The sequence below is a fragment of the Protobothrops mucrosquamatus genome, unplaced genomic scaffold (assembly GCF_001527695.2).
Source record: "Protobothrops mucrosquamatus isolate PMUCROS unplaced genomic scaffold, P.Mucros_1.0 scaffold59, whole genome shotgun sequence".
NCBI lineage: Eukaryota > Metazoa > Chordata > Lepidosauria > Squamata > Viperidae > Protobothrops > Protobothrops mucrosquamatus.
In genome coordinates, this window is record NW_015386438.1 from 806,566 (window position 1) to 831,589 (window position 25,024).

The 25,024-nt window shown below is 40.0% G+C and overlaps 1 protein-coding gene across 3 annotated transcripts in view; it reads left to right on the plus strand.

Moving 5' to 3' along the window:
* PFKP (phosphofructokinase, platelet) overlaps positions 1–25,024 on the plus strand; it is a 57,594-nt gene that overhangs the window by 29,165 nt on the left and 3,405 nt on the right. For 2 of the 3 annotated variants that reach the window (XM_015811940.1, XM_015811942.1), the window contains exons 13-19: positions 2,233–2,303; positions 2,973–3,060; positions 3,726–3,878; positions 14,054–14,218; positions 16,081–16,142; positions 18,520–18,631; positions 22,215–22,314. In XM_015811940.1, the coding sequence (XP_015667426.1) occupies positions 2,233–2,303; positions 2,973–3,060; positions 3,726–3,878; positions 14,054–14,218; positions 16,081–16,142; positions 18,520–18,631; positions 22,215–22,314 (751 nt within the window). Of the gene's footprint in view, positions 1–2,232; positions 2,304–2,972; positions 3,061–3,725; positions 3,879–11,735; positions 11,889–14,053; positions 14,219–16,080; positions 16,143–18,519; positions 18,632–22,214; positions 22,315–25,024 lie in introns of all 3 variants that reach the window. The other variant, XM_015811943.1, reaches the window with a different exon arrangement.

Below are 25,024 nucleotides of genomic sequence, written 5' to 3' on the forward strand. Positions count from 1 at the left end.
ACTTGGATGGTAAACCCCCTTCCTCAGGCTATCCCAGGGTTGAAAGATAGATGAAAACTCATAGGAACATAAACAGTGTCTTCTGGATTGGACCCCCCTGGCCCATCGAGGCCAGCGACCGACCAACTGTCTAAAGAACCCTACTAGTCTCCTAGCAGAAGACCTCTAGAGCAGTGTTTCTCAACCTTGACAATTTTAAGGCATGTGGACTTCAACTCCCAGAATTCCACAGCTGGCTGTGGAATTCTGGGAGTTGAAGTCCACATGCCTTAAATTTGTCAAGGTTGAGAAACACTGCTCTAGAGAGAGTCATGCTGCCATCAAGGTTAATAGCGACTGATCTCCATGAGCTGCATGAATTGGTCTAGCCATGTTTTGGAGAAGGTAGCAATGACATTTCCATATTGTTGCCAGGAAAACCGGATGGCTATATCTACATAGCCATAAGGATTTGAGCAGTCAAGGAAGCCTTCATTTTACCTTTTAGGTAGAAATCATAAGAGTTATCATTATAATCCTACCAAAATCCTGGCCAAAGAGAGAAGCAGCCTGGAATTAAGGAGAAACTTCCTAACAGTGAGGACAATTAACCAGTGGAACAGCTTGCCTTCAGAAATCATGGGTGATCCATCATTGGAGGTTTTTAAGAAGAGACTAAAACAGTCACTTGTCTGAAATAGTATAGGTTCTCCTGCTTGAGCAGGGGGTTGGACTAGAATATCTTCAAGGTCCTATTCTATTCTGTTCTGTTCTGTTCTGTTCCACTCCACTCCATTCTATTCTATTCTATTCTATTCTATTCTATTCTATTCTATTCTATTCTATTCTATTCTATAATAACTAATGTCCCTCTGCAGAAGAGCGAGAAATAGCAGTATTCTTAATTGGACATAACTGATACCTTAAGAGAACGTAACAATACTTTCTGGAGATTGATATTTTATGGCCTTTATTACCTTTTCCCCTCCATATGTTCTGGGTTTTAACATACATGGGTTGGAAAACTGCGGTCCATTGCATCATGGAAAACCTCAAGTTGGGAAAGGCTGCAACATAAGAACAATGAGGTTGGAAGATACTGTAAAGGGATTTAGCCATTTTCATTTAGTTTTTATATAATTCTATCCTAATTTTATGTTTTCCCTTATTTCTGAAGAAGCATTTGCTTCCCGAGTGCTTCGTGAGAAATCTTTATAATCAGATTCTGTATATTGTTCAGCTGCCGCGTGATCTTGATTTTACAAGAACAGTGAAGCGTGATTGCATTACGTGGAGATAAGAATTCCAGCTGAGTAGCAACAGACAAAGGCCAGTTGTATCACAGGATCTGTTGTCAAGTTGGGTTTTAGTATTTTCCTTTGAGAAGGTGTTTATGACATGAAATGCAGAGGGCGGATTCTGTCCTAAGACATCTGCTCCAACAGATTTACAAAGCCTTAAAATAACTTCAGTTTAAAAGAAAGCCGAATGCCAACCCAGACAGTTAACTATTATAGTGGTTTAGTTGTTTCATTGTAACTTTTCTCCATCCCTTTATTACATTGTGACAATTACGAGAACTGCAGGATTTAATCTCAAAGTCCTTGAGATTTCTGGCCCAATCTTATTTTGGGCACAAATGGTGATTGATGTTCAGGAAACTTAAAAGATTCTAGTTTTTTAATTCCAGCTAATCTGAAAAGCATTCCTGTTGGCATGTTTTGTTCTTAACCAAACTACTTCAAGTTACCTGAAAAAGTGGCAGAGTCCCTCACCAGACTGTCCAATTTGTCTCAATTTTGCTCTGTTTTTCAGGGTAAAGGCATATAAGCTTTTGTGCAATTGATCTGGACTTCTTAGCTTTTCCGCTTGCTCCAATTTAATTAAAAGTTACTGTTTGGTTTAGAATCCCATAAACTAAGCAGCTTTATAACCCTTCCCCCCCCCCTTGTGCTTTGCTTAAGCTGTCACTGAGTTAAGGATTTTTTAGATTTGATGTTTGGCCAGAGGAGTTTAGTATGTACTGGAAATTGTATATATACTTGTACAATGAACAAATTAAGAGTTGCATTTGAGGCAAACCATGGTAAATGCATCATGATGGATTTACATCGCACTTCATGACATCTTTGGCTCAAATGACATAGCTTCTATGCTTAAGTTTGATTTTTGTAGAAACACTTATATCTTAAGTTATGTCAGTAATATAAACATCATTTAATCAATCCATCTTTTTGTGGTTCTGACTTACAGATTAAAGAAATCAAGTGGGGAGATGTTGGAGGTTGGACTGGCCAAGGAGGGTCAATACTTGGCACCAAACGGTAATTCAACTAGCTGTATATACTAGCTGTGGCTCAGTCTGGTAAAAGCGTGTGTTGCTTTTATGTCCAACTGATGGTGCTGTTTTTTTAAAAAATCATGTTTTTACCTGTCACAGGTGTGACATCTATATAATGTAGGTATATAAAAACAGGCACGTATTCGAATGCAACGTTGTATCAAAATTTCAAAGCAATCAGTGAAGAACTTTCAGAGATTTAAAATTTTGAACAAATGAACATTTACATTTTTATTTATATAGATTATCTATCTAGAAATCATATAGAGGCAATAGTGCACCTACCCTGAAATTACCATACAGTTGTACAGAACAGATTTAATCACTAGCTGATTAAAGGGAAATGTAAGTGTAAATCTGGCCCTTCCTTCCTTCCTTCCTTCCTTCTTCCCTCCCTCCCTCCCTCCCTCCCTCTCTCCCTTCCTTCCTTTCTGTAGCTGCCCATCTCAATTCATGAGTGGGTGTATATTTAAAAAAAATATACTACAGTTAAAACAAAAACATTTTAGAATAATTTTAAAACCAGTTATATCCTTTGCAATGTATATCTGTGCCCCAGGTGAGCACAATTAAATGAGATGAGAAATTAAATGTATATTTAATTTTACTGCACATACAATCCTGATTGTGTTATTTTAAAAATGTATTTTAGTACACTCCCTGGAAAGTATTTGGAGAAGATTGCAGAACACATGCGTGCTCATAACATCAATGCCCTCCTTGTCATTGGTGGCTTTGAGGTATATAATTTTGTTTCCCCCCATCTTCTAAATCCTTGCTGGTAATTTGGCATTGTTCATAGTTTAAACTAATGTACAGTATATAAATGTAGCTAATAAGAGAGAATAAGATTTACTTTTTCTCTACTATTATATTATATATTCTGCAAGTGAACTTGAAGAAATATTTAGTATTTATCCTAAAAGTTTTTAAGTTGTTTGCGTTTGCTTGGTTTTTTTTTTGTTAAATATTGTAACATATATCATTCTTTATATATTGCTGAGGTTTTCCTGGTGACTCTCTAATGTAGATGGATGGTAAATATTAAGAGATGGGAAAAAGATTGAAAAAGGCATCCCTTCTCATGGTGCAGGCACACTGTTTTCCTTTTTACAAGGAACGTCTGCCTGAAGTCAAACCAAGTTTTGAAAAAGTGCCAAAAGACTGATTAACAGAGATAAAAGGCAGGATAACTTATACTCATGAGCTGTGATCCCTCTTTCAAATCATCTCTGATTCCCTGAAAGAGATCCAATACTGTACCATCTGTCACCAGCATCTGTGTGTGTCTATAGAGAGACAGCCTGGCTGTAAATCCCCACCTGCATTGCATTATCTGTTGCTGCAATCTAAGTTTTGTTTTTCTTCCGTTTAATTTTACATAATTGCTGGATGTGACCATCAGGCATACCTGGGACTCTTGGAGCTTTCTTCAGCCCGGGAGAAATATGAAGCGTTCTGTATCCCCATGGTTATGGTTCCTGCAACCGTATCCAACAATGTACCTGGTTCTGATTTCAGCATTGGTGCAGATACTGCTCTGAACACTATCACTAATGTAAGTTTCTCCCTTCCTTCCTTCCTTCCTTCCTTCCTTCCTTCCTTCCTTCCTTCCTTCCTTCCTTCCTTCCTTCCTTCCTTCCTTCCTTCCTTCCTTCCTTCCTTCCTTCCTTCCTTCCTTCCTTCCTTCCTTCCTTCCTTCCTTCCTTCCTTCCTTCCTCCTTTGTGGTTTACTAATATAACCATCTCTGCATGCTGTTCAACAGAGCTAACACTGGAGTTTCTTTTGGACCAGAACTCTTAAGAAACAAGATTGCACCATATAACCAGACGTATACTTAAAATCACATGCACGCAACTCATATCCATACAGACATACACAGGCATGTACACACCTATGCACACACACAGGCAGTTTGACCAGATTCAGAAAATGTGAAAAATAATATTTTATTTATTTGTTCATAAGAAATGCACACCCCGTGTTTGATCCAATATATGATTTCACTAAAGCTACTTCTGTTATTAAAACAATATAAAAATACAGATACAGTTTGTTTAAAAAAAAGACAAACAACCTGCAGAAACACAATTTTTCAGTGGTTATTCAAGCATTTTTTTTTCAGCAGTGTGGAATTGGTTTCCCTTTGCCGTTTTCTGATATACTTTTTTCATGTTCCAAGCCTAATCTCTATCCCTGAAATGTCCTTGTGGTCTCCCATTCATATTAATTCCAATATAACTCTTAATTAATTTTTTGGATTGAGCAAAGGCTAGCTAGGTGCTGCCACCTGCTGAAATCTTAAAAAAATGGAAGATGATTCGGTATCTAAAAGTGAATGATCACCATGTCATGTAAAATAGTTTTAGTGTAGGAAAATCTCTTGTTTGTTCTGTATGAAGATAGAAAAAAAATCTGGTTTGCTTTCCTTAAGTTTCCAATGCAACTTTGAAGATTGTTGCATCCTAAACACACCTATAAACTTAATAAAATGAGTTTTTAACATTTTTGTCTCACAGGCTTGTAAAACATAAATCAGAATATTGATGAAAGACAAGCCCATAACAAGAAATTCCTCCATGTTTTATAACCAATTGTTTATAATTGACTGGTACTGCACAAGCAGGCGGTGCATGGAATGGGAAAAATGTTTTGTTTCAAACCAGAAACAAGCCATCAAATTCCAAAGGTTGTGACAAACTGTTTCACTTCACAGTTGGGAAGAACTGAGAGCCAGAATGCTTAATGATGATGATGATGATGATGATGATGATAGAAGTGACCTTGGAGGTCATCTAGTCCAACCCCCTGCTCAGGCAGGAAACCCTACACCATTTCGGACAAATGGCTGTCCAGTCTCTTCTTAAAAACCTCCAGTGTTGGAGCATTCACCGCTTCTGGAGGCAGGTTGTTCCATTGGTTAATTGTTCTAATTGTCAGGAAGTTTCTCCTTAGTTCTAGGTTGCTTCTCTCCTTGATTAGTTTCCATCCGTTGCTTCTTGTCCTGCCTTCAGGCGCTTTGGAAAATAGCTTGACTCCCTCTTCTTTGTGGGAGCCCCTGAGATATTGGAACACTGCTACCATGTCCCCCCTCGTCCTTCTCTTCGTTAAACTAGACATACCCAATTCCAGCAGCCTTTCCCTATATGTTTGGTTGTTTAAGGTTTGGGAGAAACAAATCTCAATGGAGTGAGTAGGTTAGTGCTGGTGAACTTCACTGCCTCTTCCATCACTATGTCTCCCGATGAAACGTATCCTGCCATTTCCCATCTTCTCAACTCTTTATTTCTCTGTATCTTCTTGGCCATTGAGGCAGATCCCATCATCCTGCCCAGACCTCCAGTTTTCCAGTGCCACACTTTCCTCCCCTTAGCTGCTACTTTTTATTTATTTATTTATAATTTGTTATAAGCAACTTAAGGTGGCAAGCTTATCTAATATTTCTTCCTCCTGTTTTCCCTTTAATAACTCCATGAGATGAGTTGGGCTGAGAGAGAGGCTAGCTGAAAGTCACCTGGCCAGCTGTCATGTCTAAGGCAGAACTCACAATTTCCTGGGGATTGGCACAAAATCGCTTAGCTGGGCTTTCAGGTCTAGGGTGAAACTAGAACTCATGTCCAAGGTCACCAAATTCGCTTTCCTGACTAAGGTGCAACTAAAACTCACAATCTCCCAGTTTCTAGCCTTGTGCCTTTACCACTAGACCAAATTGGCTGTTTAATGTCTTCTTTTTTCTCTCCCCTGGGCTCTCCTTCTGGGATCAGACCAGACACGTTTGTTCACATCTGTTTTTCTGTCTGGCCGCAGATCTCCTGAAGCCAGCTGTTATGCACTAAGCAATTCTTTGCATGGAATATTTTGGGCATGATTTAGCACAGACCTTTGGAGACAAATGTTCTAGAAGACAGTAATTCCATTTGGCATTTAAGCCTCAGCTCACAGATTCTGTTGATTCTTCTCTTTTTAGAGACAGTGCATTTTACGTGACGTGCAATTTTTTTGTTTTTTTTTTAAGAATCTCATGATGGTTGAAAGATTGGTTGTGATTTAAGCTTTTTTAGGCTGTAGCTGGCAAGGACAAACAAAAACTCTGAAAAATATTTTTCATTGTCTGAAGCAAAACACCTAACAGCAGTTTAAATAATCTCTTGACAATGTATTTACAGGGAGAGGAGTAAAATTTTTTAAGATGGGTCAAAAAATGAAGATGGTGGCCATAACCACACAATTAAAGCCAAGCCTTTTTTTAGGGGAGGGGCTTAAAGTATTACTTTGGCTGCCATTTTGATTTTTTTTTAACCTACCCCTGTTAATTATAGTAAAGACTGTGGGAAGCTTGATTCTAGTTCTAATACAAAAGATTCTCCACTGCCATTTTCATAGAAAACAAAAAAATGAGTATTTTCTGCATGCTTCTTACTGTCTCTTTTACCAATTTTCTTGTCTGTCTTAACTGATCCTAATTACACTTGTGGATTTTCCTTTAATTCTACTGACTAGGTGGTAGTTCTCGGTTCTCTTCTACCAAAATAATTGCTCCATATTAAAATCACAAATCACATTCTGTGCTACTAAGGAAGCATCATTACTGATTTTGTTTCTTTGTTTGTTTTGCTTGTTGATTGAATTTGTTATCCCAGCAATATCTAAGCGATCTTTTTGAAAGACACTCATATTGATCTTCTGTTATTATTTGCAACCACGGAGGCGTGGGGTTCAGATTTGAATTTATGCTTTAATTGCATCACATGTGAATTTGTATATTTTGTGTAATGAAGAATCTCAGCCCTGCAAAATGAAGAGCTGATGTGGAGAAGAAATAAGAAAAACATAGGAATGACTTTGTCCCCAAATTCTACTGCAATATTTCCAGGTTTAATATTATTGTTATTTTATTTTGCTCTGTTTATATATATATATCTCAACAAACCTATGAGGTTGTTTGGACTGAGAGAGAATGAGTGACACAAAATCATTCACCCAGCTTTCTTATTCAAGCCATTTTAAAGTTTTCCAAAGGGTGCACAGTATGTTGTTTTTCTAAATTGAGAAAAATCCATAGTATTTCAGTAAATTGCTGTAAAATATTATATATAGAGTTCTGATCATTGGTAATCAAAAATAATAATGTAGGGCTTCTATGTATTTATTTTTATCCTACCTTTATTGTTTTTATAAATAATTTAAGGCAGCAAATGTACTTAATACTCTTTACTTCTATTTTCCCACAATAACAACTGTGTGAGGGGTTTGGGCTGAGAGAGTGAGTGACTGGCTCAAAGTCATCCAGATGGCTTTTTTGTCTAAGGTGGGACTAGAACTCACAAAATCTCCTAGTGATTGGTCCTAAAAACTCCAGCAGGCTTTAAGGCAGGGGTGTCAAACTCGCAATGTCACGTGATGGTTTGCAACATATCACAACTTTTTTTCCATTGCCGGAATGGGGTGGGCGCAGTTTCGCCATGATGCATCCGGCCCATGGGCCAGCAGTTTGATACCCCTTCTTTAAGGTGTAAGTCAGGACTAGAATTCACAATCTCCTGGTTTAGCCTGGGGCCCTAACTACTAGGCCAAACTGAGTATATGAGACTGTATAAACTTAGGTCTCAGAGGAATTTTATGGACAGATTAGTTCTTTGATCACTTTTCTATAATTTTCTATTAGTATTAGGTGCTTATTTATCTTAACATGAAACCATTTGCTTCTGTTGTGTCTCCCAACCTCAACAGTCAATCATCAACAACTTTTATGAATTTTATAAACAGTCCAAACCAATAGTCGTTAACATTTTAGGAAGTAAATCCCATACATTTAGCATGAAAACTTTTTAATATCTTCAATCTTCTGTACCTATCCCAATAGTTTACCCTAATTCTAAACTATGATAGGAAAATATGTTTCCCCCCCACAGCCTCCAAAGTGAGACAATTTTTAAAATTTCTTCTCCATTTTGGTAAGCTTCATCAAGTATTTCTGAAGAAGAATTTTGTCAAAAGATTTTGGAAATCCAAGCATGTATTGGATCAAATCTATATTCTTTGCGGTTCCCCCAATATTGGTGAAAATGAATGGGAATATAAATAATTTCCCATAAAATTCCAGCAATGGAATTTGTAGATTCCCCCCCCCCCCTTGCTGTATTGTCAAGTTCTGTTTAATGGTCATGTTGTGCTCTACGGATTGTATCTAGTATAATTTGTAGTAGATTATCCAGTTAGATTTCTCTTTTTTTGTGGGTTAAAATAGCACCTGATTATCTTGAGAAGATAGCAGATTCCTTTCTGACTACCTTTTAACTATCTCCTGCTAATAGCTTGCAAGTATGTGAACAGGATAAGTTCTATACTTCTAGGAAATAAGGTTGTTTGCATGTGTGTTTGTGTTTATGTGTTGAAGATTAAGGGCTAGGGCTACCATATATGGTACTAATAAAAAATAATACTTGTAGCTCAGGATTGAAATGAGGGACCCTGGGTGCTCTCTGAGCTTGGTTGCTTACTTGTAGACTTTCATTATCCAAACTAGATAACACCATCAATGTTAATGATACCATATAAGGACTGGAAAATGTCAGATGATCATTAGACAGCCACAAAGGGATACAGATAATGCAGCCAAGATAACACAGCCTGAAAATACCCCTGTGTGTCCTTTAAAGGGATTGTAAGGCTGTCACACTCACTGTAAGAGATGACTCAGAAAGCGACAATGGGTATTCTGAACACTGCTACTTAAGGAAGAACTTGTGTTAATATGTGACAAAAGGGCTGCCGCAAATAGGTGTATAAGCTACATAAAAGTGTCATGATATGGGGTTTCCAATGAACTTTTAAAAATTCTCCCTTCTGAAGACTAGCCATGCGTGCTTGTTTATATCAGATTCTACTTTTTCTGAAACAAAAACTGGGTAAGTCTTTGCTTAAAACGGTAATTAAGACCAGGAACTCTGTTGCTAAGAGATATGGTCATATGATGTGATGTCATGTGACTACCTTGACTTATGATGGCAGTTCCTGCCGTCCCAGTTGCCCTTTGTCTTTGCTTATTGGAAGTCAGCAGTGAGGGTTGCAAATTGTGATCCTGTGACCTCAGGATGGTACCGCATCTTAATTGTGAACCAATCGCAATCACATAACCATGGGGATGCTGCGGTGGCTGCAGCTGGGAGGACTCATCATAAGTCCCCCTTGTTCATCACCATCCTAATTTTAAATAGTAGATGAACCCGTGGACTTTGAGTGAGGACTACCTGTATATCAAGGCAGAGAAACCTACATATTGTGCAATCTAAAACTATCAGCCCCACTAACATTGTCCCGTGTCCATAATCAGGCATTTCCCAGAAATCCAGCCTAACAAACATGAGCTGCACTGAATTATCTTCTTCTTTTGCCTGGGGTGGCTAAATATTTTTTTTTTCACAAAACACCTTAGATTTCAATAGTGACCCTGCATGTTGAACACTTGCCTATGGGTGGAAAAATAATACATTTAGGAAGGTGGCTATGTCACTCCTTTCTCTTTAGGCTTTCTGCATGCAGATGGTTTTCAGGGTGGCAGACATAAAAAAACTGAGCTCTTTCCTTCAACCTGCCCAGAAGCTGAGGACCCTTGCTTATAGCTGCCATGACTGATGAATGATAAGTCACTGGCTCTCTGCAAGAAGCTAAAAATATCAACTAACATTTCTATGTACAGGGGAACAGAAAACCTTTTTATTTTTTTCAGAGTAAAGGGTTTTGAGTGGAGTGGAAGAAATAAAACAGTAGCCCACACAACCTTGAAAAACAACATTTTAATTTGGCAATACCTTTTTATTAAGAACAGCCAAAACAGATAGCCTTAGCTGTTGCTATTATTCCAGTGTTTCTCAACCTTGACAATTTTAAGGCATGTGGACTTCAACTCCACATGCCTTAAAATTGTCAAGGTTGAGAAACACTGTATTATTCAGTTGTAACTATTATTTGGGAAGGATAAAATGGTTGCTCCCTGCAGCCCCAGGAGTGATGTAGAAATAAAAAAGATTACAGTCTTCCTATCAAAAAAAGACTGAAAGCATTTGCTGCACAAAATTAGCAGATCATCCCTTCATCATCGCAGTGGGAATGTGAATTTCCTTAATTTAAAATTTACATTAACCCTTCAGGTTCAGATTGAAACGCAGTGAAAGCCCTGTGGGTATGGAAGACACGTATTCAACTTTAACATAAATGCAAAGAATAAACATGAGCGATGGATGTATTGTGCAAAATACTGCTATTCTTTTGCTTTCAAGCACCTTTTATTGACTTTGATAAGAGAAGCTAGCCTCTCATTGCCTGACCAAAAGTGAAAGGAGAACCTTCTGATAAATGCTTATCTTTGACATGGTTCTCCCTCCTCCCAAGCTCAAAATGAAATGATGGATCTCTTTCTGTCCTCTTTTTGGCCTTGTAAATGGTGCCAAAGTAGTGTGGGATAAGATCGGTGGTGACCATGAATGATTGGCTAGTTCAACAGGCATCTGGCTTCAGGCATCATCTTTGGGTTATTGGTCTAATCCAGTGGTGGCGAATCTATGGCACGCATGCCAGAGATGGCACTCAGAGCCCTCTCTGTGGGCACTTCTCTGAACTGCTGGTGGCGGGCTGCAGAGCCCCAGAGTTCACTGGTCGAGGGGCCGGCAGGCTGTGGCTTCTGACGGACACCGTCGGCCCCCATGCACTCGCTGGCCTCTGTGCGCGGGGGCCGATGGTGTCAGGCAGCAGCTGCTCCAGCCCCTGCCTTGCCTTGCCCTGAGATAATGGCACCCCCCACCCTGCTTCGCCTCACCCCACAGGACAACCCTCCTACCCACCTGCCAGAGACCCCCTGGATCTCCCCCAACCCTGCCCGGCCCCCACAGGTGTCCCTCCCCACGAGCAACATCGAGGTGACCACACCCACCTTGGCCACGCCCACCTGGCACCCAGCAATAAATAAGTGGGTTTTGGGTTGCAGTTTGGGCACTCGGTCTCTAAAAGGTTCGTCATCACTGGTCTAATCCTAATCCCGTTTAAGAGAAAAGCAAAGTATAAATCAGTGAAGCCAATTGTCGACTTCTTCCCGATGTTTAGAACGCAAAAGTGCACTTTAATCACCAGGGGCCTGTCCTCTGTACCTTAATCTCTCTCTTGCTTGTATCAATTTTCTACTAACTCCTGCTGATCTTCTTCTGCACCAATGCAAATCCAACATTCCGTATTTGAGTTGCTGTAAGGACAATAAAGTCCACCAGTCACATTCCTTAAATCAGTAGCTCTGTGGGATTTGCAGCCCTGGCTGGTCAAACTTTTCATTGCCACACACAAGCAGTCACCAGTAGAACACTTAATAAGTATCCAGATCTGGCCATAGTATGTTGCTTATCATTCCTTGTCCCACTGCTTCAGGCCTTTGAGAGCTGCTTGATGCTAGCTGAAGCCCGGGCCCGCTATGAGGAATTTTGCATCCCAATTTGTGTCTTGCCTGCAACTATTAGCAATAACGTCCCAGGCACTGACTTAAGTATTGGTGCTGACACTTCCTTGAATGCCATTGTTGAGGTAAGAGAGCAAATATTTTGGCACAGATCTAGGAGAACAAGCCTGAATGCTTATACAGAGGGGACATATATTCAGAAGCATTTTATGCTTCATGGTATGGAGGTAAAATCCTAAGATTCCCCCAGGTTGGCTTTTCCATGCAAATTAGCCTGCAGAATCCATTGTTGTTGTGCTACGTCAATAGGTAGAGCTTAGAACAATATTTCTCAAACTTGGCAGCTTTAAGATGTGTGGATTTCAATCCTAGAAGATGTTTTAAAATCTATAGATTTCAACCTCCAGAACATGTTTTAAGATATGGACTTCAATTGCCAGAAAACGTACTAGGTGTTGAGTTGCTGGCTAGGAAATTCTGGGAATTAAAGTCCACACAACTTAACATTGCCCAGTTTGAGAAAGACTAGTGTAGAAGATGTATGAAACCTGAAGCAGACAAAATGTTCGATCCTGCTGGAACCATATAATTTTAGTTCTCCATTGTCAGGCAGAGGCTTAAAAATATGGCTTTGGAATGAAAAATGCCAGCATAAGTATATTCACAGAAGATCCCTCCCTGATCTGTTGGAGCTTCATTTGTTTCTACAAGGGCAAGAATTCCGACCAGTTCTTTATTTAGTTAGTCTCTCAGAATGGACAGATTGGACAACCATTTGTCTGGAATGGTGTAGGGCAGTGGTGGTGAACCTATGGCACGCGTGCCAGAGGCAGCACTCGGAGCCCTCTCTGTGGGCACACATGCCATGCCCCGGAGATGGCAACCGTCCTCTTCAACCAGCTGCCCGCTAACTCGCCAAGGTCCCCTGTGGCCAGATGCATCCCAGCACCCATGCGCTCGCTGGCCTCTGTGTGCGGGGCTGATGGTGTCAGGCAGCAGCCGCCCCGGCTCCTGCCTCGCCTTGCCCTGCAACAATGGCACCCCTGCCCTGCCTCGCCTCATCTTGCCTCGCCTCACCCCATAAGACGAGCCTCCTGCCCACCACCCCACCCACCAGAGACCCTCTGGATCTCCCCCAACCCTGCCTGGCCCCCAGGCATCTCTCCCCAGGAGCAACATCGAGCTGAACACGCCCATCCTGGTCACACCCACCCATGTGCCATGACCACTGTAGCCACGCTCATCCAGTGGGTCACACCCACCCAGCGGGCCATGCCCAACCAGCACCCGGCGATATATAAGTGAATTTTGGGTTGCAGTTTGGGCACTCGGTCTCTAAAAAGTTCGCCATCACTGCTTTAGGGTCTCCTACTTGATCAGTGGGTTGGAGTAGAAGACCTCCAAGGTCCCTTCCAATTCTGTTATTCAGGTTATGAAGAATAGGTATGAACTTGACAAGTGGTTGACGTAGATCTAGTTGAATTGAATCTGCAGCTTGATAGATGCTAAGCTAGATTCTAAATACATCAACTAGGTGCCTGGCTGACTTCCTTGGGCAGCTTTTTCTCCCAGCATACTGTAGAACAAGGGAAGGAAACAGACCTTCATGGCTGAACTCTACTCAGTTTGCAGAAAGGAGTTGGAGTTTAGCTTCACAATGCCTATTTAATGATTTCAAAACTTCCCAGGATGATCAGACATTCTCTTCCAGCTTAACTTCTAAAGATTTAGATCTTGACCCAAGAGTGCAGCAATTTCCAAGGATGAAATGCAGGACTCCCACATTGAGCCATTAAAGACCTTTGTCCCTAAGCATTATCCAGAAGCTCTCAACATATTTTTGTTTTGTTTGTTTGGGATGCCTTTTAGAGGTTGGGATAGAGCCAGCATTGCTGCAGTTTCATCCCTTTTGAATATTTCAGTGGCTTGTTTGTTTCTGTTTTACAGAGTGTGATTAATCACCCTGTGTTAGAGCATAAGATTATTTTTTTTTCTAGCTGTCTTAGAAAAACAGATCAGAATGTGATCATTTAGTTGGTTTCTTTTTCTAAAAAAAAAAAAAAAAAAAAGCCCACTTTGTGCCAAGAATTTCATAGTTAACATTATGGTTAAAAAAATGTAGTTGGAATCTAAAAGGCCAGGAAGTGAAAGTTAAACACTTTTAAAATAATGTTTGCTTTTTATGCTTTTATAACATGTCCACAAGTGGAATTCCATTTGGCCTAGATGACCCTTTCAAAGACGACAAGCATGTTTTTGTGTCGGTCGCTAACAGATTTTTCTTCGATAGACCTGTGACCGAATCAAGCTATCGGCAAGTGGGACGAAACGACGCGTGTTCATCATTGAGACCATGGGAGGCTACTGTGGCTACTTGGCTAACATGGGGGCTTTGGCTGCAGGTGCAGATGCTGCATATATTTTTGAAGAAAAATTTGACATTCGGGAGCTACAGGTAGGCAATTCCTCCATCATCGTCTTATTCCACATTGATGGGCTGATTGATACTTTCACGTACTACTCTATAGTGTATTATTATTTGGATGTTGATAGTTACATTAATCTGCAAGATCTACCTCTTTGGTTATATTGGAACTGACTTTCATCTACAAGTCATCAGTTGATAGGATACCCATCAAGTGGTAAGGGTTGTGTGTATGATAAGTGTTATGTGATGACTACTGAGAGGCCCTTTGGGAACTGTCTGTTCAGATGATCTTTTTAAATGGTATATGAATTCTCATTGGTCCAGAATTCGGTTGTGAGGTTACATAAGTAGTCCTCAACTTACAACTATTCATTCACTGACCACTCAAATTTACAATGGCACTGAAAAAAAGTGAGTTATGGACATTTTTCATACTTATATCCATTGCCGCATCTACGTGGTCACATGATCAAAATTCAGACGCTTGGCAACTGGCTTACATTTATGATGGTTGCAGTAGTCCCGGGGTCATGTGATTGCCTTTTGAGATCTTCTGACAAGAAAAATTAATGGGGAAGCCAGATTCACTTAACAGCAGAGGTAGGATTCAGCCAGTTCATACCACTTCGGCAGAACCGGTAGCTAATTTTTTTGTTGCCCAGGCCCAGAATGGACTTCCTGGAGCAACATCCACACAGAGCATCGGTGGTTCACATATTTGAATCCCACCACTGCTTAACAGCCATGTTACTAACTTAATAGCTGTAGTGATTCACTTAACAACTGTGTTAAGAAAATTTGTAAAATGGGGCAAAACATCTGTCTCTCAGAAACAGAAATTTGGGGCTCAGTTGTGGCCGTTAAGTGGATGACTACCTGTACTTCACCCGGACTAGTGAGGATAAGTACGCCGGTATTTTATTAATTTGGTTCATTTCTGGGCCCAAGTTGAAACACTGGTTTTAAATGTTTGCGATAGTATGTGAGAAAAACCTTGGGAGGCAAGACAACAAGGCACAATTGAGACAGTGGTCAGATTAAAGACAGCTTAATCTGCAGCTGGTGGGTGTAGCAAGAGGCTCAGATGAGACCTTTCCAAGTTTCTTGAGTTGTAAATAAGGCCAGGAGAGAAATGGACTTTCAGATTTGCAAGATTCTTCTCTTTCACACATCTATCCAATACATCTAAGGTTCTCCAAATCCCTTGCCTGTATGAGTGTCTGATAAGGAGACCAGTGATAGCCAGTTTATTTAGCTGCCTTGTCTAATCCTGCAGGCTTTTCATTGTGTATTATTCGTGTGGTTGCATAACTATAACAAATACATGAATAGAAAAGATGCATTAACAACATGTACTAGGGATCTTCCTGCAGTATTTGGCATATGTTAGTGGTGGCTTACTTATAGCTCCTAGAGATCATAGTTGTTTTATTATGTAAAAGTTTATGGAGCAGCAGAATTGGTCAGAAGTCAGATTATCCCTGTAATCACCACCACCACTACCATATCCTCCTTCCTCCTCCTCCTCCTCCTCCTCCTCCTCCTCCTCCTCCAGAATTTCTTACAATATGTATGGCTGTTAAATGAAAAAGAACTCAAAGTAGTATACCAAAATTGATAGTTCATAAGAACAATCTACAGTCAATATTCCGTAGATCTCTAGCTGATCCAGGAACCTAAAATTGAAGTTTCTCATTTACTCCTTCAATATTGTTTGGAGAGCCTATAAAATTTTGGAGAGATTTAATGTACAGCCAGTTACAGATTAAAAAAAAAGTGAACAGGAAGATTATTCCTTCTTGTGAACAGGAAGATTATTCCTTCTTTGTGTTCAAAAGAAAGACATGATGCTTTTCTCAGTTTGTAAAAAAATGGTGTTTATTTTGTAGGCCAATGTGGAACATCTCACCCAAAAGATGAAAACTAACATCCAGAGAGGTTTGGTACTCAGGTAAGTGAACATTCATAGGCATAACTTTCAGGTCCTGTGAAAGTGGTACCTGGCATGTTGCAGGAAAAGGAAGGAAAGAGACAAATACTTTTCCAATATGAAGGAATAGATTGTCTTCTAAAAACACCCAAAAAGTGCAGACTTAGCCTTTGGCATTTCATAATAAAGGATGTAGGGCACAGGAGCATCATATGAGGTTTTTAGGACTTCCATAAGTCAATCAATCAATTTATTATTATTACAGCCATAAGTCTAAAGCTAAGCATTTCCAAAAATTACTACCAAAATGTAATTTTCAGGGAGACAGAAGGAAAAAAAGATTGTCTTTTATAATTAATAAATAGGATGAATGTTCTTGTAATCCAATCCAGTTCAATGATTCAGTTCAAAATATTTGAATTGCTTCAGTTCAAAATAGAATGGACAATCTGAGCGTATTAATTTGAACCCTCGGATTTTGGAGAGAAAAAAGTACCTGCTCAAAAGCAATATAATTGCAATTGGTTCCACAGGTTTAACTGAACCACCCTCAGGATAACATATCAGGTTGATATTTTTTTTTTGCACAATCCCAATATTTAATTTCAGTTTAATAGAATTGTCAGTGCAACTACAGGTAGTCCTCGACTTACAGCCATTCATTTAGTGACCATTTGAAATTATAATGGCATGGAAAACAGTGACTTTTGATCATTTTCACATTTAGGACCATTGTAGCGTCCTCATGGTCACGTGATCAAAATTTGAATGCTTGGCAATGGCATGTATTTATGATGGTTGGAGTGTCCTAGGTCATGGGATTACTTTTTGACAAGCGAAGTCAATGAGGAAGCCAGATTCATTTAACAACTATGTTACTAACTTATCAACTGCAGTGATTCACTTAACAACTGTGGTGATAGGTTGTAAAATGGGGCAAAACTCACTTAGCAACTGTCTTGTTTGGCAATGGAAAGTTTGGGTTCAACTGTGGTCATAAGTCGAAAATTACCTGTATGCAGATTTAGTTTTTATCTTGGCCCAACCCATTATTTTTGAAGTGCAATACATCAAAAACAAAGTCCATCTTTTGCTCCAGAAAAGTTGCACACTCATGATCTAGGATTAGTTAGGTCTACATAAATGATGCTTCAACGTTTCCTGGCTGGCAAAGGAGACAATATCTGGATGGATCATTCGGTAATTCCACTTCAGGTAGACAGAACTTATTCTGAATCTAAATCCCATTCCTTAGCATCAGAACCCTGAAGCCGAAGTACTGACATGTATAACAGATGGAGGTGAGATCTCTCTCTCTCTTTTTCTTGACTCCCTTTATTTCAGAACAATTTTTCTCAACCTTAGCTTTAAGATGTGTGGACTTCAGCCCCCAGAATTTAAGATGTGTGTATTTCAACTCCCAGAAAATGTGGACTTTACAATGTGTTCGAATTCTGTGAGTTGAAGACCACTCATCGTAAGGCAGCTAAAGTTGAGAAACACTATTTTAGATGTAATTCTAGATATTTCCTGAACTGGTTCAATGGTACGTGGTACACAGTGTAAAAAAACAAGTTGGTAGAGTGGGCAGGTTGACCTCTTTCAATCACAAGGGTTGACCCCTGTGCTCCTTTGGCAATAGCTCAGATTGGGTGTTTTTTGCTTTGACTCATACTCATTTTGTGGCCAATCATTTTATATGCAAAGAGATAAACTTATCTCTTGAAGAGGTGCAGAAAATGAAAATGTCTTCAGCAAAGGTGAAGAACGCATCTGAATCAATTATATATCTGAAGAGTGATTACCTTATAAATTGACATTTGCTCTGTTTTTTGCTTTTTAAAGCTAGGCAGATCTCTATAGGGGCATTGTTTGAATGGGAAACGGTAATGGCATGTAAGAGATGAGGCAAATATTGCTACCTAAAGGATTGTCAAATAAGAGAGGGCATAACCCTCAGCTGCATAATGGATGGAAATAGAGGCTCAGAGAGAACCCTTCCGAGCTGCTGGGACTGGGTGCGGGGGAATTATAATTTCAGACTTGCAACATTGATGTCAGCCTTCACAGGTAGACTAGACAGGTGATAAGACCAGGTGAGCTAAGTGTACTTCATAATAAGGCTGACAGCTTTATTACCTTAACTGATTTTTGCAAGTTTGAAAATACAAACCTCCCACCACCTGCTTTACAACTTGAGGGAAGATCCTTTCTCTTTCTCTGCCCATTTTGCAGATCTCTTACCTGACCCTCCTGACTCTCAAGGTCTTTCTCGCATACCATTACAGAAACCTAACCAGAAATCCCATTTCACCTTCCCAAGTATTTTTACAGAAATACAGCAGTATAGAAAAAATTGTATCAAATAAATAAGCCATGCTTTTTGGGGATCACACAGGAATGAAAATAGTAGCGAGAACTACACAACTGACTTCATTTATCAGCTCTATTCGGAAGAAGGCAAAGGGGTCTTTGATTGTCGAAAGAATGTGCTGGGTCATATGCAGCAGGTGAGAATGGCTAAGTACTCCAGGTGGGGGCAAGAGGGTTGGAATGCTTCTTTTAACCCAACAACAAAGTAGTACAAATGCCCCTAATAGGTTGGAAACATATATAAAAGCAGCGATCCATCTCACTTGTGACAGTTGGGTTTCTATATCTCTAGCAGCAAGCGGAGTGTCCACTTCCACTCTGCAGAGTAAAAGGCTGTTAGTTGTTGCTGCTTAAGTTAGCTTTTCAGAAGTTTAATTTCCTCCAGTAATTCCAGTCCTTTTTTGAGTAGCAGTTGTTAAGCAGGTGTAAAGATTTCATCATTGAATAGAAGCCATTCTACAAAGCTTTGGTTGTCATGTGTCTGATTAACGAAACACTTAAAAGAACTTTCAGGCATTTTTTTAACCTAAAAGCATTTATTAAGGTTACAGAGATGTCAGTATGGCATGGTGAAAACGCTTAGATCTGAGACTTTATTGAAGTCCAATTCAAGTCCCAGCTGACATAAACAACCCAAATGAATATAACTCCTGGGGTAAGAGACCAGATGCAAATATTTATTAAGAAAATAAATAAGAAGAAATGAAAACTATCAGTGTGTGCATGGTAAATATTCTATGACCCACAAAGCCACAATGATTATCTGATCATGATTTTTACTGAAGTAGCATACTTCTGTAGGCTGTATGTGTTGATTGACTAATTTGATTATGTCCCTTCAGATCTAACACTAGTAATCAGGGTGGCTAACAAACTGTGAAAAGACATTAACAGTTAAAACACTAGTGAAGCCCTTCTTTGAAAGAGCTGTGATGGTGCAGTGGTTAGAATGCAGTACTACAGGCTAACTCTGCCCACAACCAGGAGTTTGATCTGATGAGCTTAAGGTTGATTCAGCTTTCCATCCTTTCAAGGACTCAGCATATTGTTGGGAGCAATATGCTGACATTATAAAATGCTTAGAGAGGACTGTAAAGCACTATGAAGCGGTATATAAATCTTAAATACCATTGCTACTGATCCCCAAAGCTATCAACAGCCAGTGCTGGGAATTGTAGGAGTTGAACTTTTCAGGATCGCTGGGGGGGAGGAGGAGGTGGGCACTAAATTGGAATGAAGAATAAAGAACACAAATGCATCATCCCCTGGTGGAAAATAGGCATGCACTGGGCTATGCCTCATTCTGTGCCTAAATGTGAGATAATGAATCTTGTGCAAGTCTAAAATCGGAAAGAGTCTTGAAGGACCTTCATATATTAACTCATTATATTTACCAACAAAAAGTTCTTAAACTACAGAGAGTTCTGACTTACAGCCATTTGTTTAGCAACTGCTCAAACTTACAAAAATGATTTATAACCAGCTCTCACACTTCTCTTTCTCTGTGTGTGTTTGTGTATGTGGTATGTGTGTAAATCTATCATCAATCATTTTAATATCCATCCATCCATCCATCCATCCACCCATCTATCTAATTTCTGTTTGCCTGTCTATGTCTACTATCTATCTATCTATCTATCTATCTATCTATCTATCTATCTATCTATCTATCTATCTATCTATCTATCTATCTATCTATCCATCTATCCATCCATCCATCCATCCATCCATCCATCCATCCATCCATCTATCTATCTCTGACAAATTTATATACTGCATATTTTGCAGTTATATAACCATTGCAGCATCCCCATGGGGATGAGATAACTAACATGTTTTTACAACAGTTACAGAATCCTGGGTCATACGAGGGCAATTTGGAAATAAACCTCTGTTTGGTTATCAATGACGGACACTCGCAGATACAGAACTTTTATTATACACATTAGAAAATTACATTACATTATTTTTTGATATAATCGCCATTCAAATTGAAGCATTTGTCATAACATCTTACAAGGTTTGAAATTCCTTGGTAGCAGTCGCTCGGCGCCAAATCTGGGCTATGGGGTGGTGGTGATGAAAAACATCCCAACGGAACTACTTCAAAAGTTCTTGGGTGCATCTAGCTGTGTGCGGGCAAGCGTTATTGTGAACCAACACCATACCGGAAGTCAATGCTTGTTATGGATGGCTCATCTTGAGTTTTCATAACGTTTCACAGTAGACTTCTGAATTGATGGTCGAACCAGGTTCCATGAACTTCACTAGCAGTGCTCCTTTGGCATCTTCACATTTGGTGGGATTTTCTATGGCACCACTGGTGTTGGTTCACAATAATGCTCACCTGCACTCCTCTAGATGCACCCAAGAACTTTTTAAGCAGTTCCGTTGGGATGTTTTTGATCAACACCCCCCCAGCCCTGATTTGGCGCCGAACATTTGCTACTAAGGAATTTCAAACCTTGTAAGATGTTATGTCAAGTGCCTCAATTTGAATGGCGATTATGTCGAAAAGTAATATAATATTGCAATTTTCTAATATGTATAATAAAAGTTCTCTATCTGCGAGTGTCTGTCATTGATAACCAAATGGAGGTTTATTTCCGAATTGCCCTTGTATAATCACCATCTACCGCGTTTCTCCGAAAGTAAGGCCTACCCTAAAAATAAGCCCTAGATTGATTTTGGGGGGTGGGCTTAATATAAGCCCTACCCCCAAAATAAATCTTAGTTTTGGGGCAAGGCGCACACCTAAAAATCTTGCTAGGGTAGGGTAGGGGGTGGAGCTGCCCCACGCGCCCTGCACCCACTTACCTTGCAGCCAGGCCTCTCCTCGCTGGCCCAGCTCTTCTTCTGTGGTGTCTTCTGCAGCCAGGCCTGCATTTCTCAGTCACAGGCCTTTCCAGAAGGCCACTGCAGCCGAGAACCGAGCTATGGATTTAATCCATAGCTATGGATTTAATCCATAGCTCGGTACTCGGCTGCAGAGGCCTTCCGAAAAGTCCTGACTGCAAAATGCAGGACGGAATGCAGCTGCAGAATGAAGCTGCTCTTTCTGCCCCAGAAGAAGTGGACCGCCTGGGCAGAGCTGTTGGTGCCGGAGGTGAGTATAAAAGACCCTCCCCCCAAAAAAATCAGACCGGGTGCCTCTTTTGGAGGAAAATTCTAAATAAATAAATAAGACCCGATCTTATTTTTGGGGAAACACGGTATGATCTTCCCTACCAGCTTCTGACAAGCAATGTTAATAGGAAAAATCAGATTTGCTTAATGACCACATGATTCCTTTAACAACTACAGTGATTTGTTTAGTAACTATAGCAAAAACTCACAAAATTGGTCATGTCTCACTTAACAACCGCCTTGCTCAGCTTTAACAACCTGCCTTGTTTAGCAAAGGAAATTCTGGCTCCAATTTAGTCGCTAAGCTCTCTTTATCTGATGCGATGGAGTAGCTACACCTGATGTAGGATTTAAATTGGGATCAATCTATCCACTCTGTTGCATCGGATGAAGCGAGGCATATAAAATTAGTTAGTCAGAAAAGGTGCTGCCAGCTATTCTCAGGTTTGACAACTATGAATGAACATGGTTCTTTTTCTATAGTTGTACATGTTTTTAACTTATAAACACGTCCTCCTCATAATTTTCCCTACCCTGCCCTTCTAAAAAAATCTGAAAGGCAACTTCATTGTTAAATTGTGTTGATTTTCACAGGGTGGTGCTCCTTCTCCATTTGATAGAAACTTTGGGACAAAAATAGCGGCAAAAGCTGTGCTGTGGATCTCAAAGCAACTGAAACAAAGCTACCGAAGAGGTAAGGAAATATTAGATGCACTTCATGGCATGGAGTAGTGAACCAGCTGCAAATTGCCACTAGATCTGGGAAACGGGGGGACGATGGTTGGAAATTAAATGGTTTTATAAAATTGTTTTATTATTAAATTTATATTCCACCCGTTCCACTGATAAGACAACATTTGCAGGAAAACAATCAAGCTCAGAGAGAGCACCAAAGACCACCTCAATTCAATCCTGAGCTACAAAAATATTATTTTCTATTGTTATGTCATAGTATCTAGTAGGAATATCCATGAAAAAAGATAAGATACTTTATTCCAAATCCAAAGCAGACTGTCCCATTCTAGAGGTTCTGTTAGACTTTTTCAGGTTGGCTAAAATTTAGCAGAAACAAAAAAAACACACAGGATATTATTCTGGGTTTGGATCAAAATAAAAATCAGCAAGAACCCAGAATGGGCAAGTATGTCATCACTCTTCTCTGCCATCTTCCTTTTATGTGTTGACCCATCTGGCTCTGATCTGGGTTTGGTCTTTCCTTCAGTCATCTCTGCTGATGTCCCAGCACTGGGTCACTTGCCTCTATCTTCCCATTCCCTTCTTCCCTGCCTCTCCTCAGCATTGGTACAGAACACCATTCTCTCTATTCCGTTTTATTTATCGACCAAATTTCTGGTTTGGGTATAGAACACCTATTTTATGCATAGAACGTTTCTCACATTTCTAATAGTTAGTATTCAACTCTAGTTCTATAGAATTAGGAATTTTAACTATGCATATGTACCTATGAATGCAAACACATTCACTTGTGCACAGAATAGGTGTTTCTTTATAATGCTGTTGAAAATATTTGTGAGGGATAATTCAGTCTTCAGAGTACATTATGAGTAGTTGCTTGCTTCCGTGTAAAAGGGCTAAAGCAGGGGTCTTCAAACTTGGCCCTTTTATGACTTGTGGACTTCAACTCCCAGAATTCCTCAGCCAGGCATGCTGGCTGAGAAATTCTGGGAGTTGAAGTCCACAAGTCATACAAGGGCTGAGTTTGAAGACCCCTGGGCTAAAGCCTCAAAATATGCTACTTTTAAGCAGCCTCAAATGAGTTAAATTGTGTTTGAGTGGTATAGCATTCCATTAGCTAACCTTTCATTATTTCAGGAAATCCAAGTCAGCCCTCCTAGCAAGAATCCTGGGCAGTGGGGAGGCAGGAATAGAGGAGGATTAATTGTCTTCAATTTTGGCTTAATTGATCCTCACCTAAACACTTAATAAACAGGCTGCCTATTTTATATAGGTGAACTCAAGGTTGCTGTTGCTTGCAACAGTGTTGGGTTTTGTAGTTAATAGTCTGGATCAACCTTTGCAACCCAGTGCTAATCTCTCATGATCAGACCTGATACGGCCAACAACTATGATGATTGGAGTGATGGAATTAGTTAGCCGGCAGATCTGGAAAGTGGCTGTGCCTGCACCAAAGATTTATTTCCTTACTGACTTCCTTAATATAGGATATTTTTTCAGCTGAGAGATTTTTAAAATTAAAAAGAGAACTATATATATAGTTGTGTAACTGAGGAGTGATAATCTGAAGACTGGCCTTCAAAAAATAGAAGTCTACCACACAAAGCATTTTCATGTACACCAGAAGTCTTCTGAATGACTTCTGTCATTCTATAGAGCAGTGTTTTTCAGGCTTGGCAACTTTAAGATATGTGGACTTCAACTTCCAGTAGCATGCTTAACAAAATAACAGAGTTGGAAGGGACCTTGGAGGTCTTCTAGTCCAACCCCCTGCTCAGACCAGGAAACCCTATACCATTTCAGACAAATGGTTGTGCAATCTCTTCTCAAAAGCCTCCAGTGATGGAGCACCCACAACTTCTGAAGGAAAGCTGTTTTACTAGCTCAGGGGTATCAAATTGGTGGCCTGTGGGCTGGATGTGTCATGCACTGGCCACACCCACCCCAGCTCCGCAAAGGAAAAAAAACATTGTGATACATCACGATACGTACATGATGCGATTGAGCTTGACACCTGTGCACTAGCTGATTGTTCTGACTGTCAAGAAATTTCTCCTTAGTTCTAGGTTGCTTCTCTCTTTGGTTGGTTTCCACCCATTACTTCTTGTCCTGCCTTCAGGTGCTTTGGAGAATAGCTTGACTCCCTCTTCTTTGTGGCAGCCCCTGAGATATTGGAACACTGCTATCATGTCCCCCCTCGTCCTTCTCTTCATTAAACTAGACATACCCAATTCCAGCAACCGTTCTTTATATGTTTTGGCCTCCAATCCCCTGATCATCTTTGTTGCTTTTTCTCTGCATTTTTTCTAGAGTCTCAACATCTTTTTTACATATATCTTTAATTTGCCAAGTTTTAAAAATATTAGTCTATAGAATGCCTTTTTTATGTATTTGTAGTTTTTAATCCTATAAAATGTTATGGAATTCCATAAAATTATGCATTTGTTTGTTAGATTTATGTCCTGCCTTCCATTCAGGAGCTCAAGGTGGCATACAAAATGCCCCTTCCTCCACCCCCATAATCCTGAGTTAAGGCGCATTTAGAGTTGCCCATAACTGCCAATACCCATCAACGCACACCTATGCTGTGAAAAGGTTGACAGGTAAGCGGAGGCTGCAGAGGGCTACAGACAAGCCAACATAAACACCTCAAAGATCCCAACCGCGTGCATTTTGTGGCGGTGCCCGCCCTGCATGCTTATTGGTTG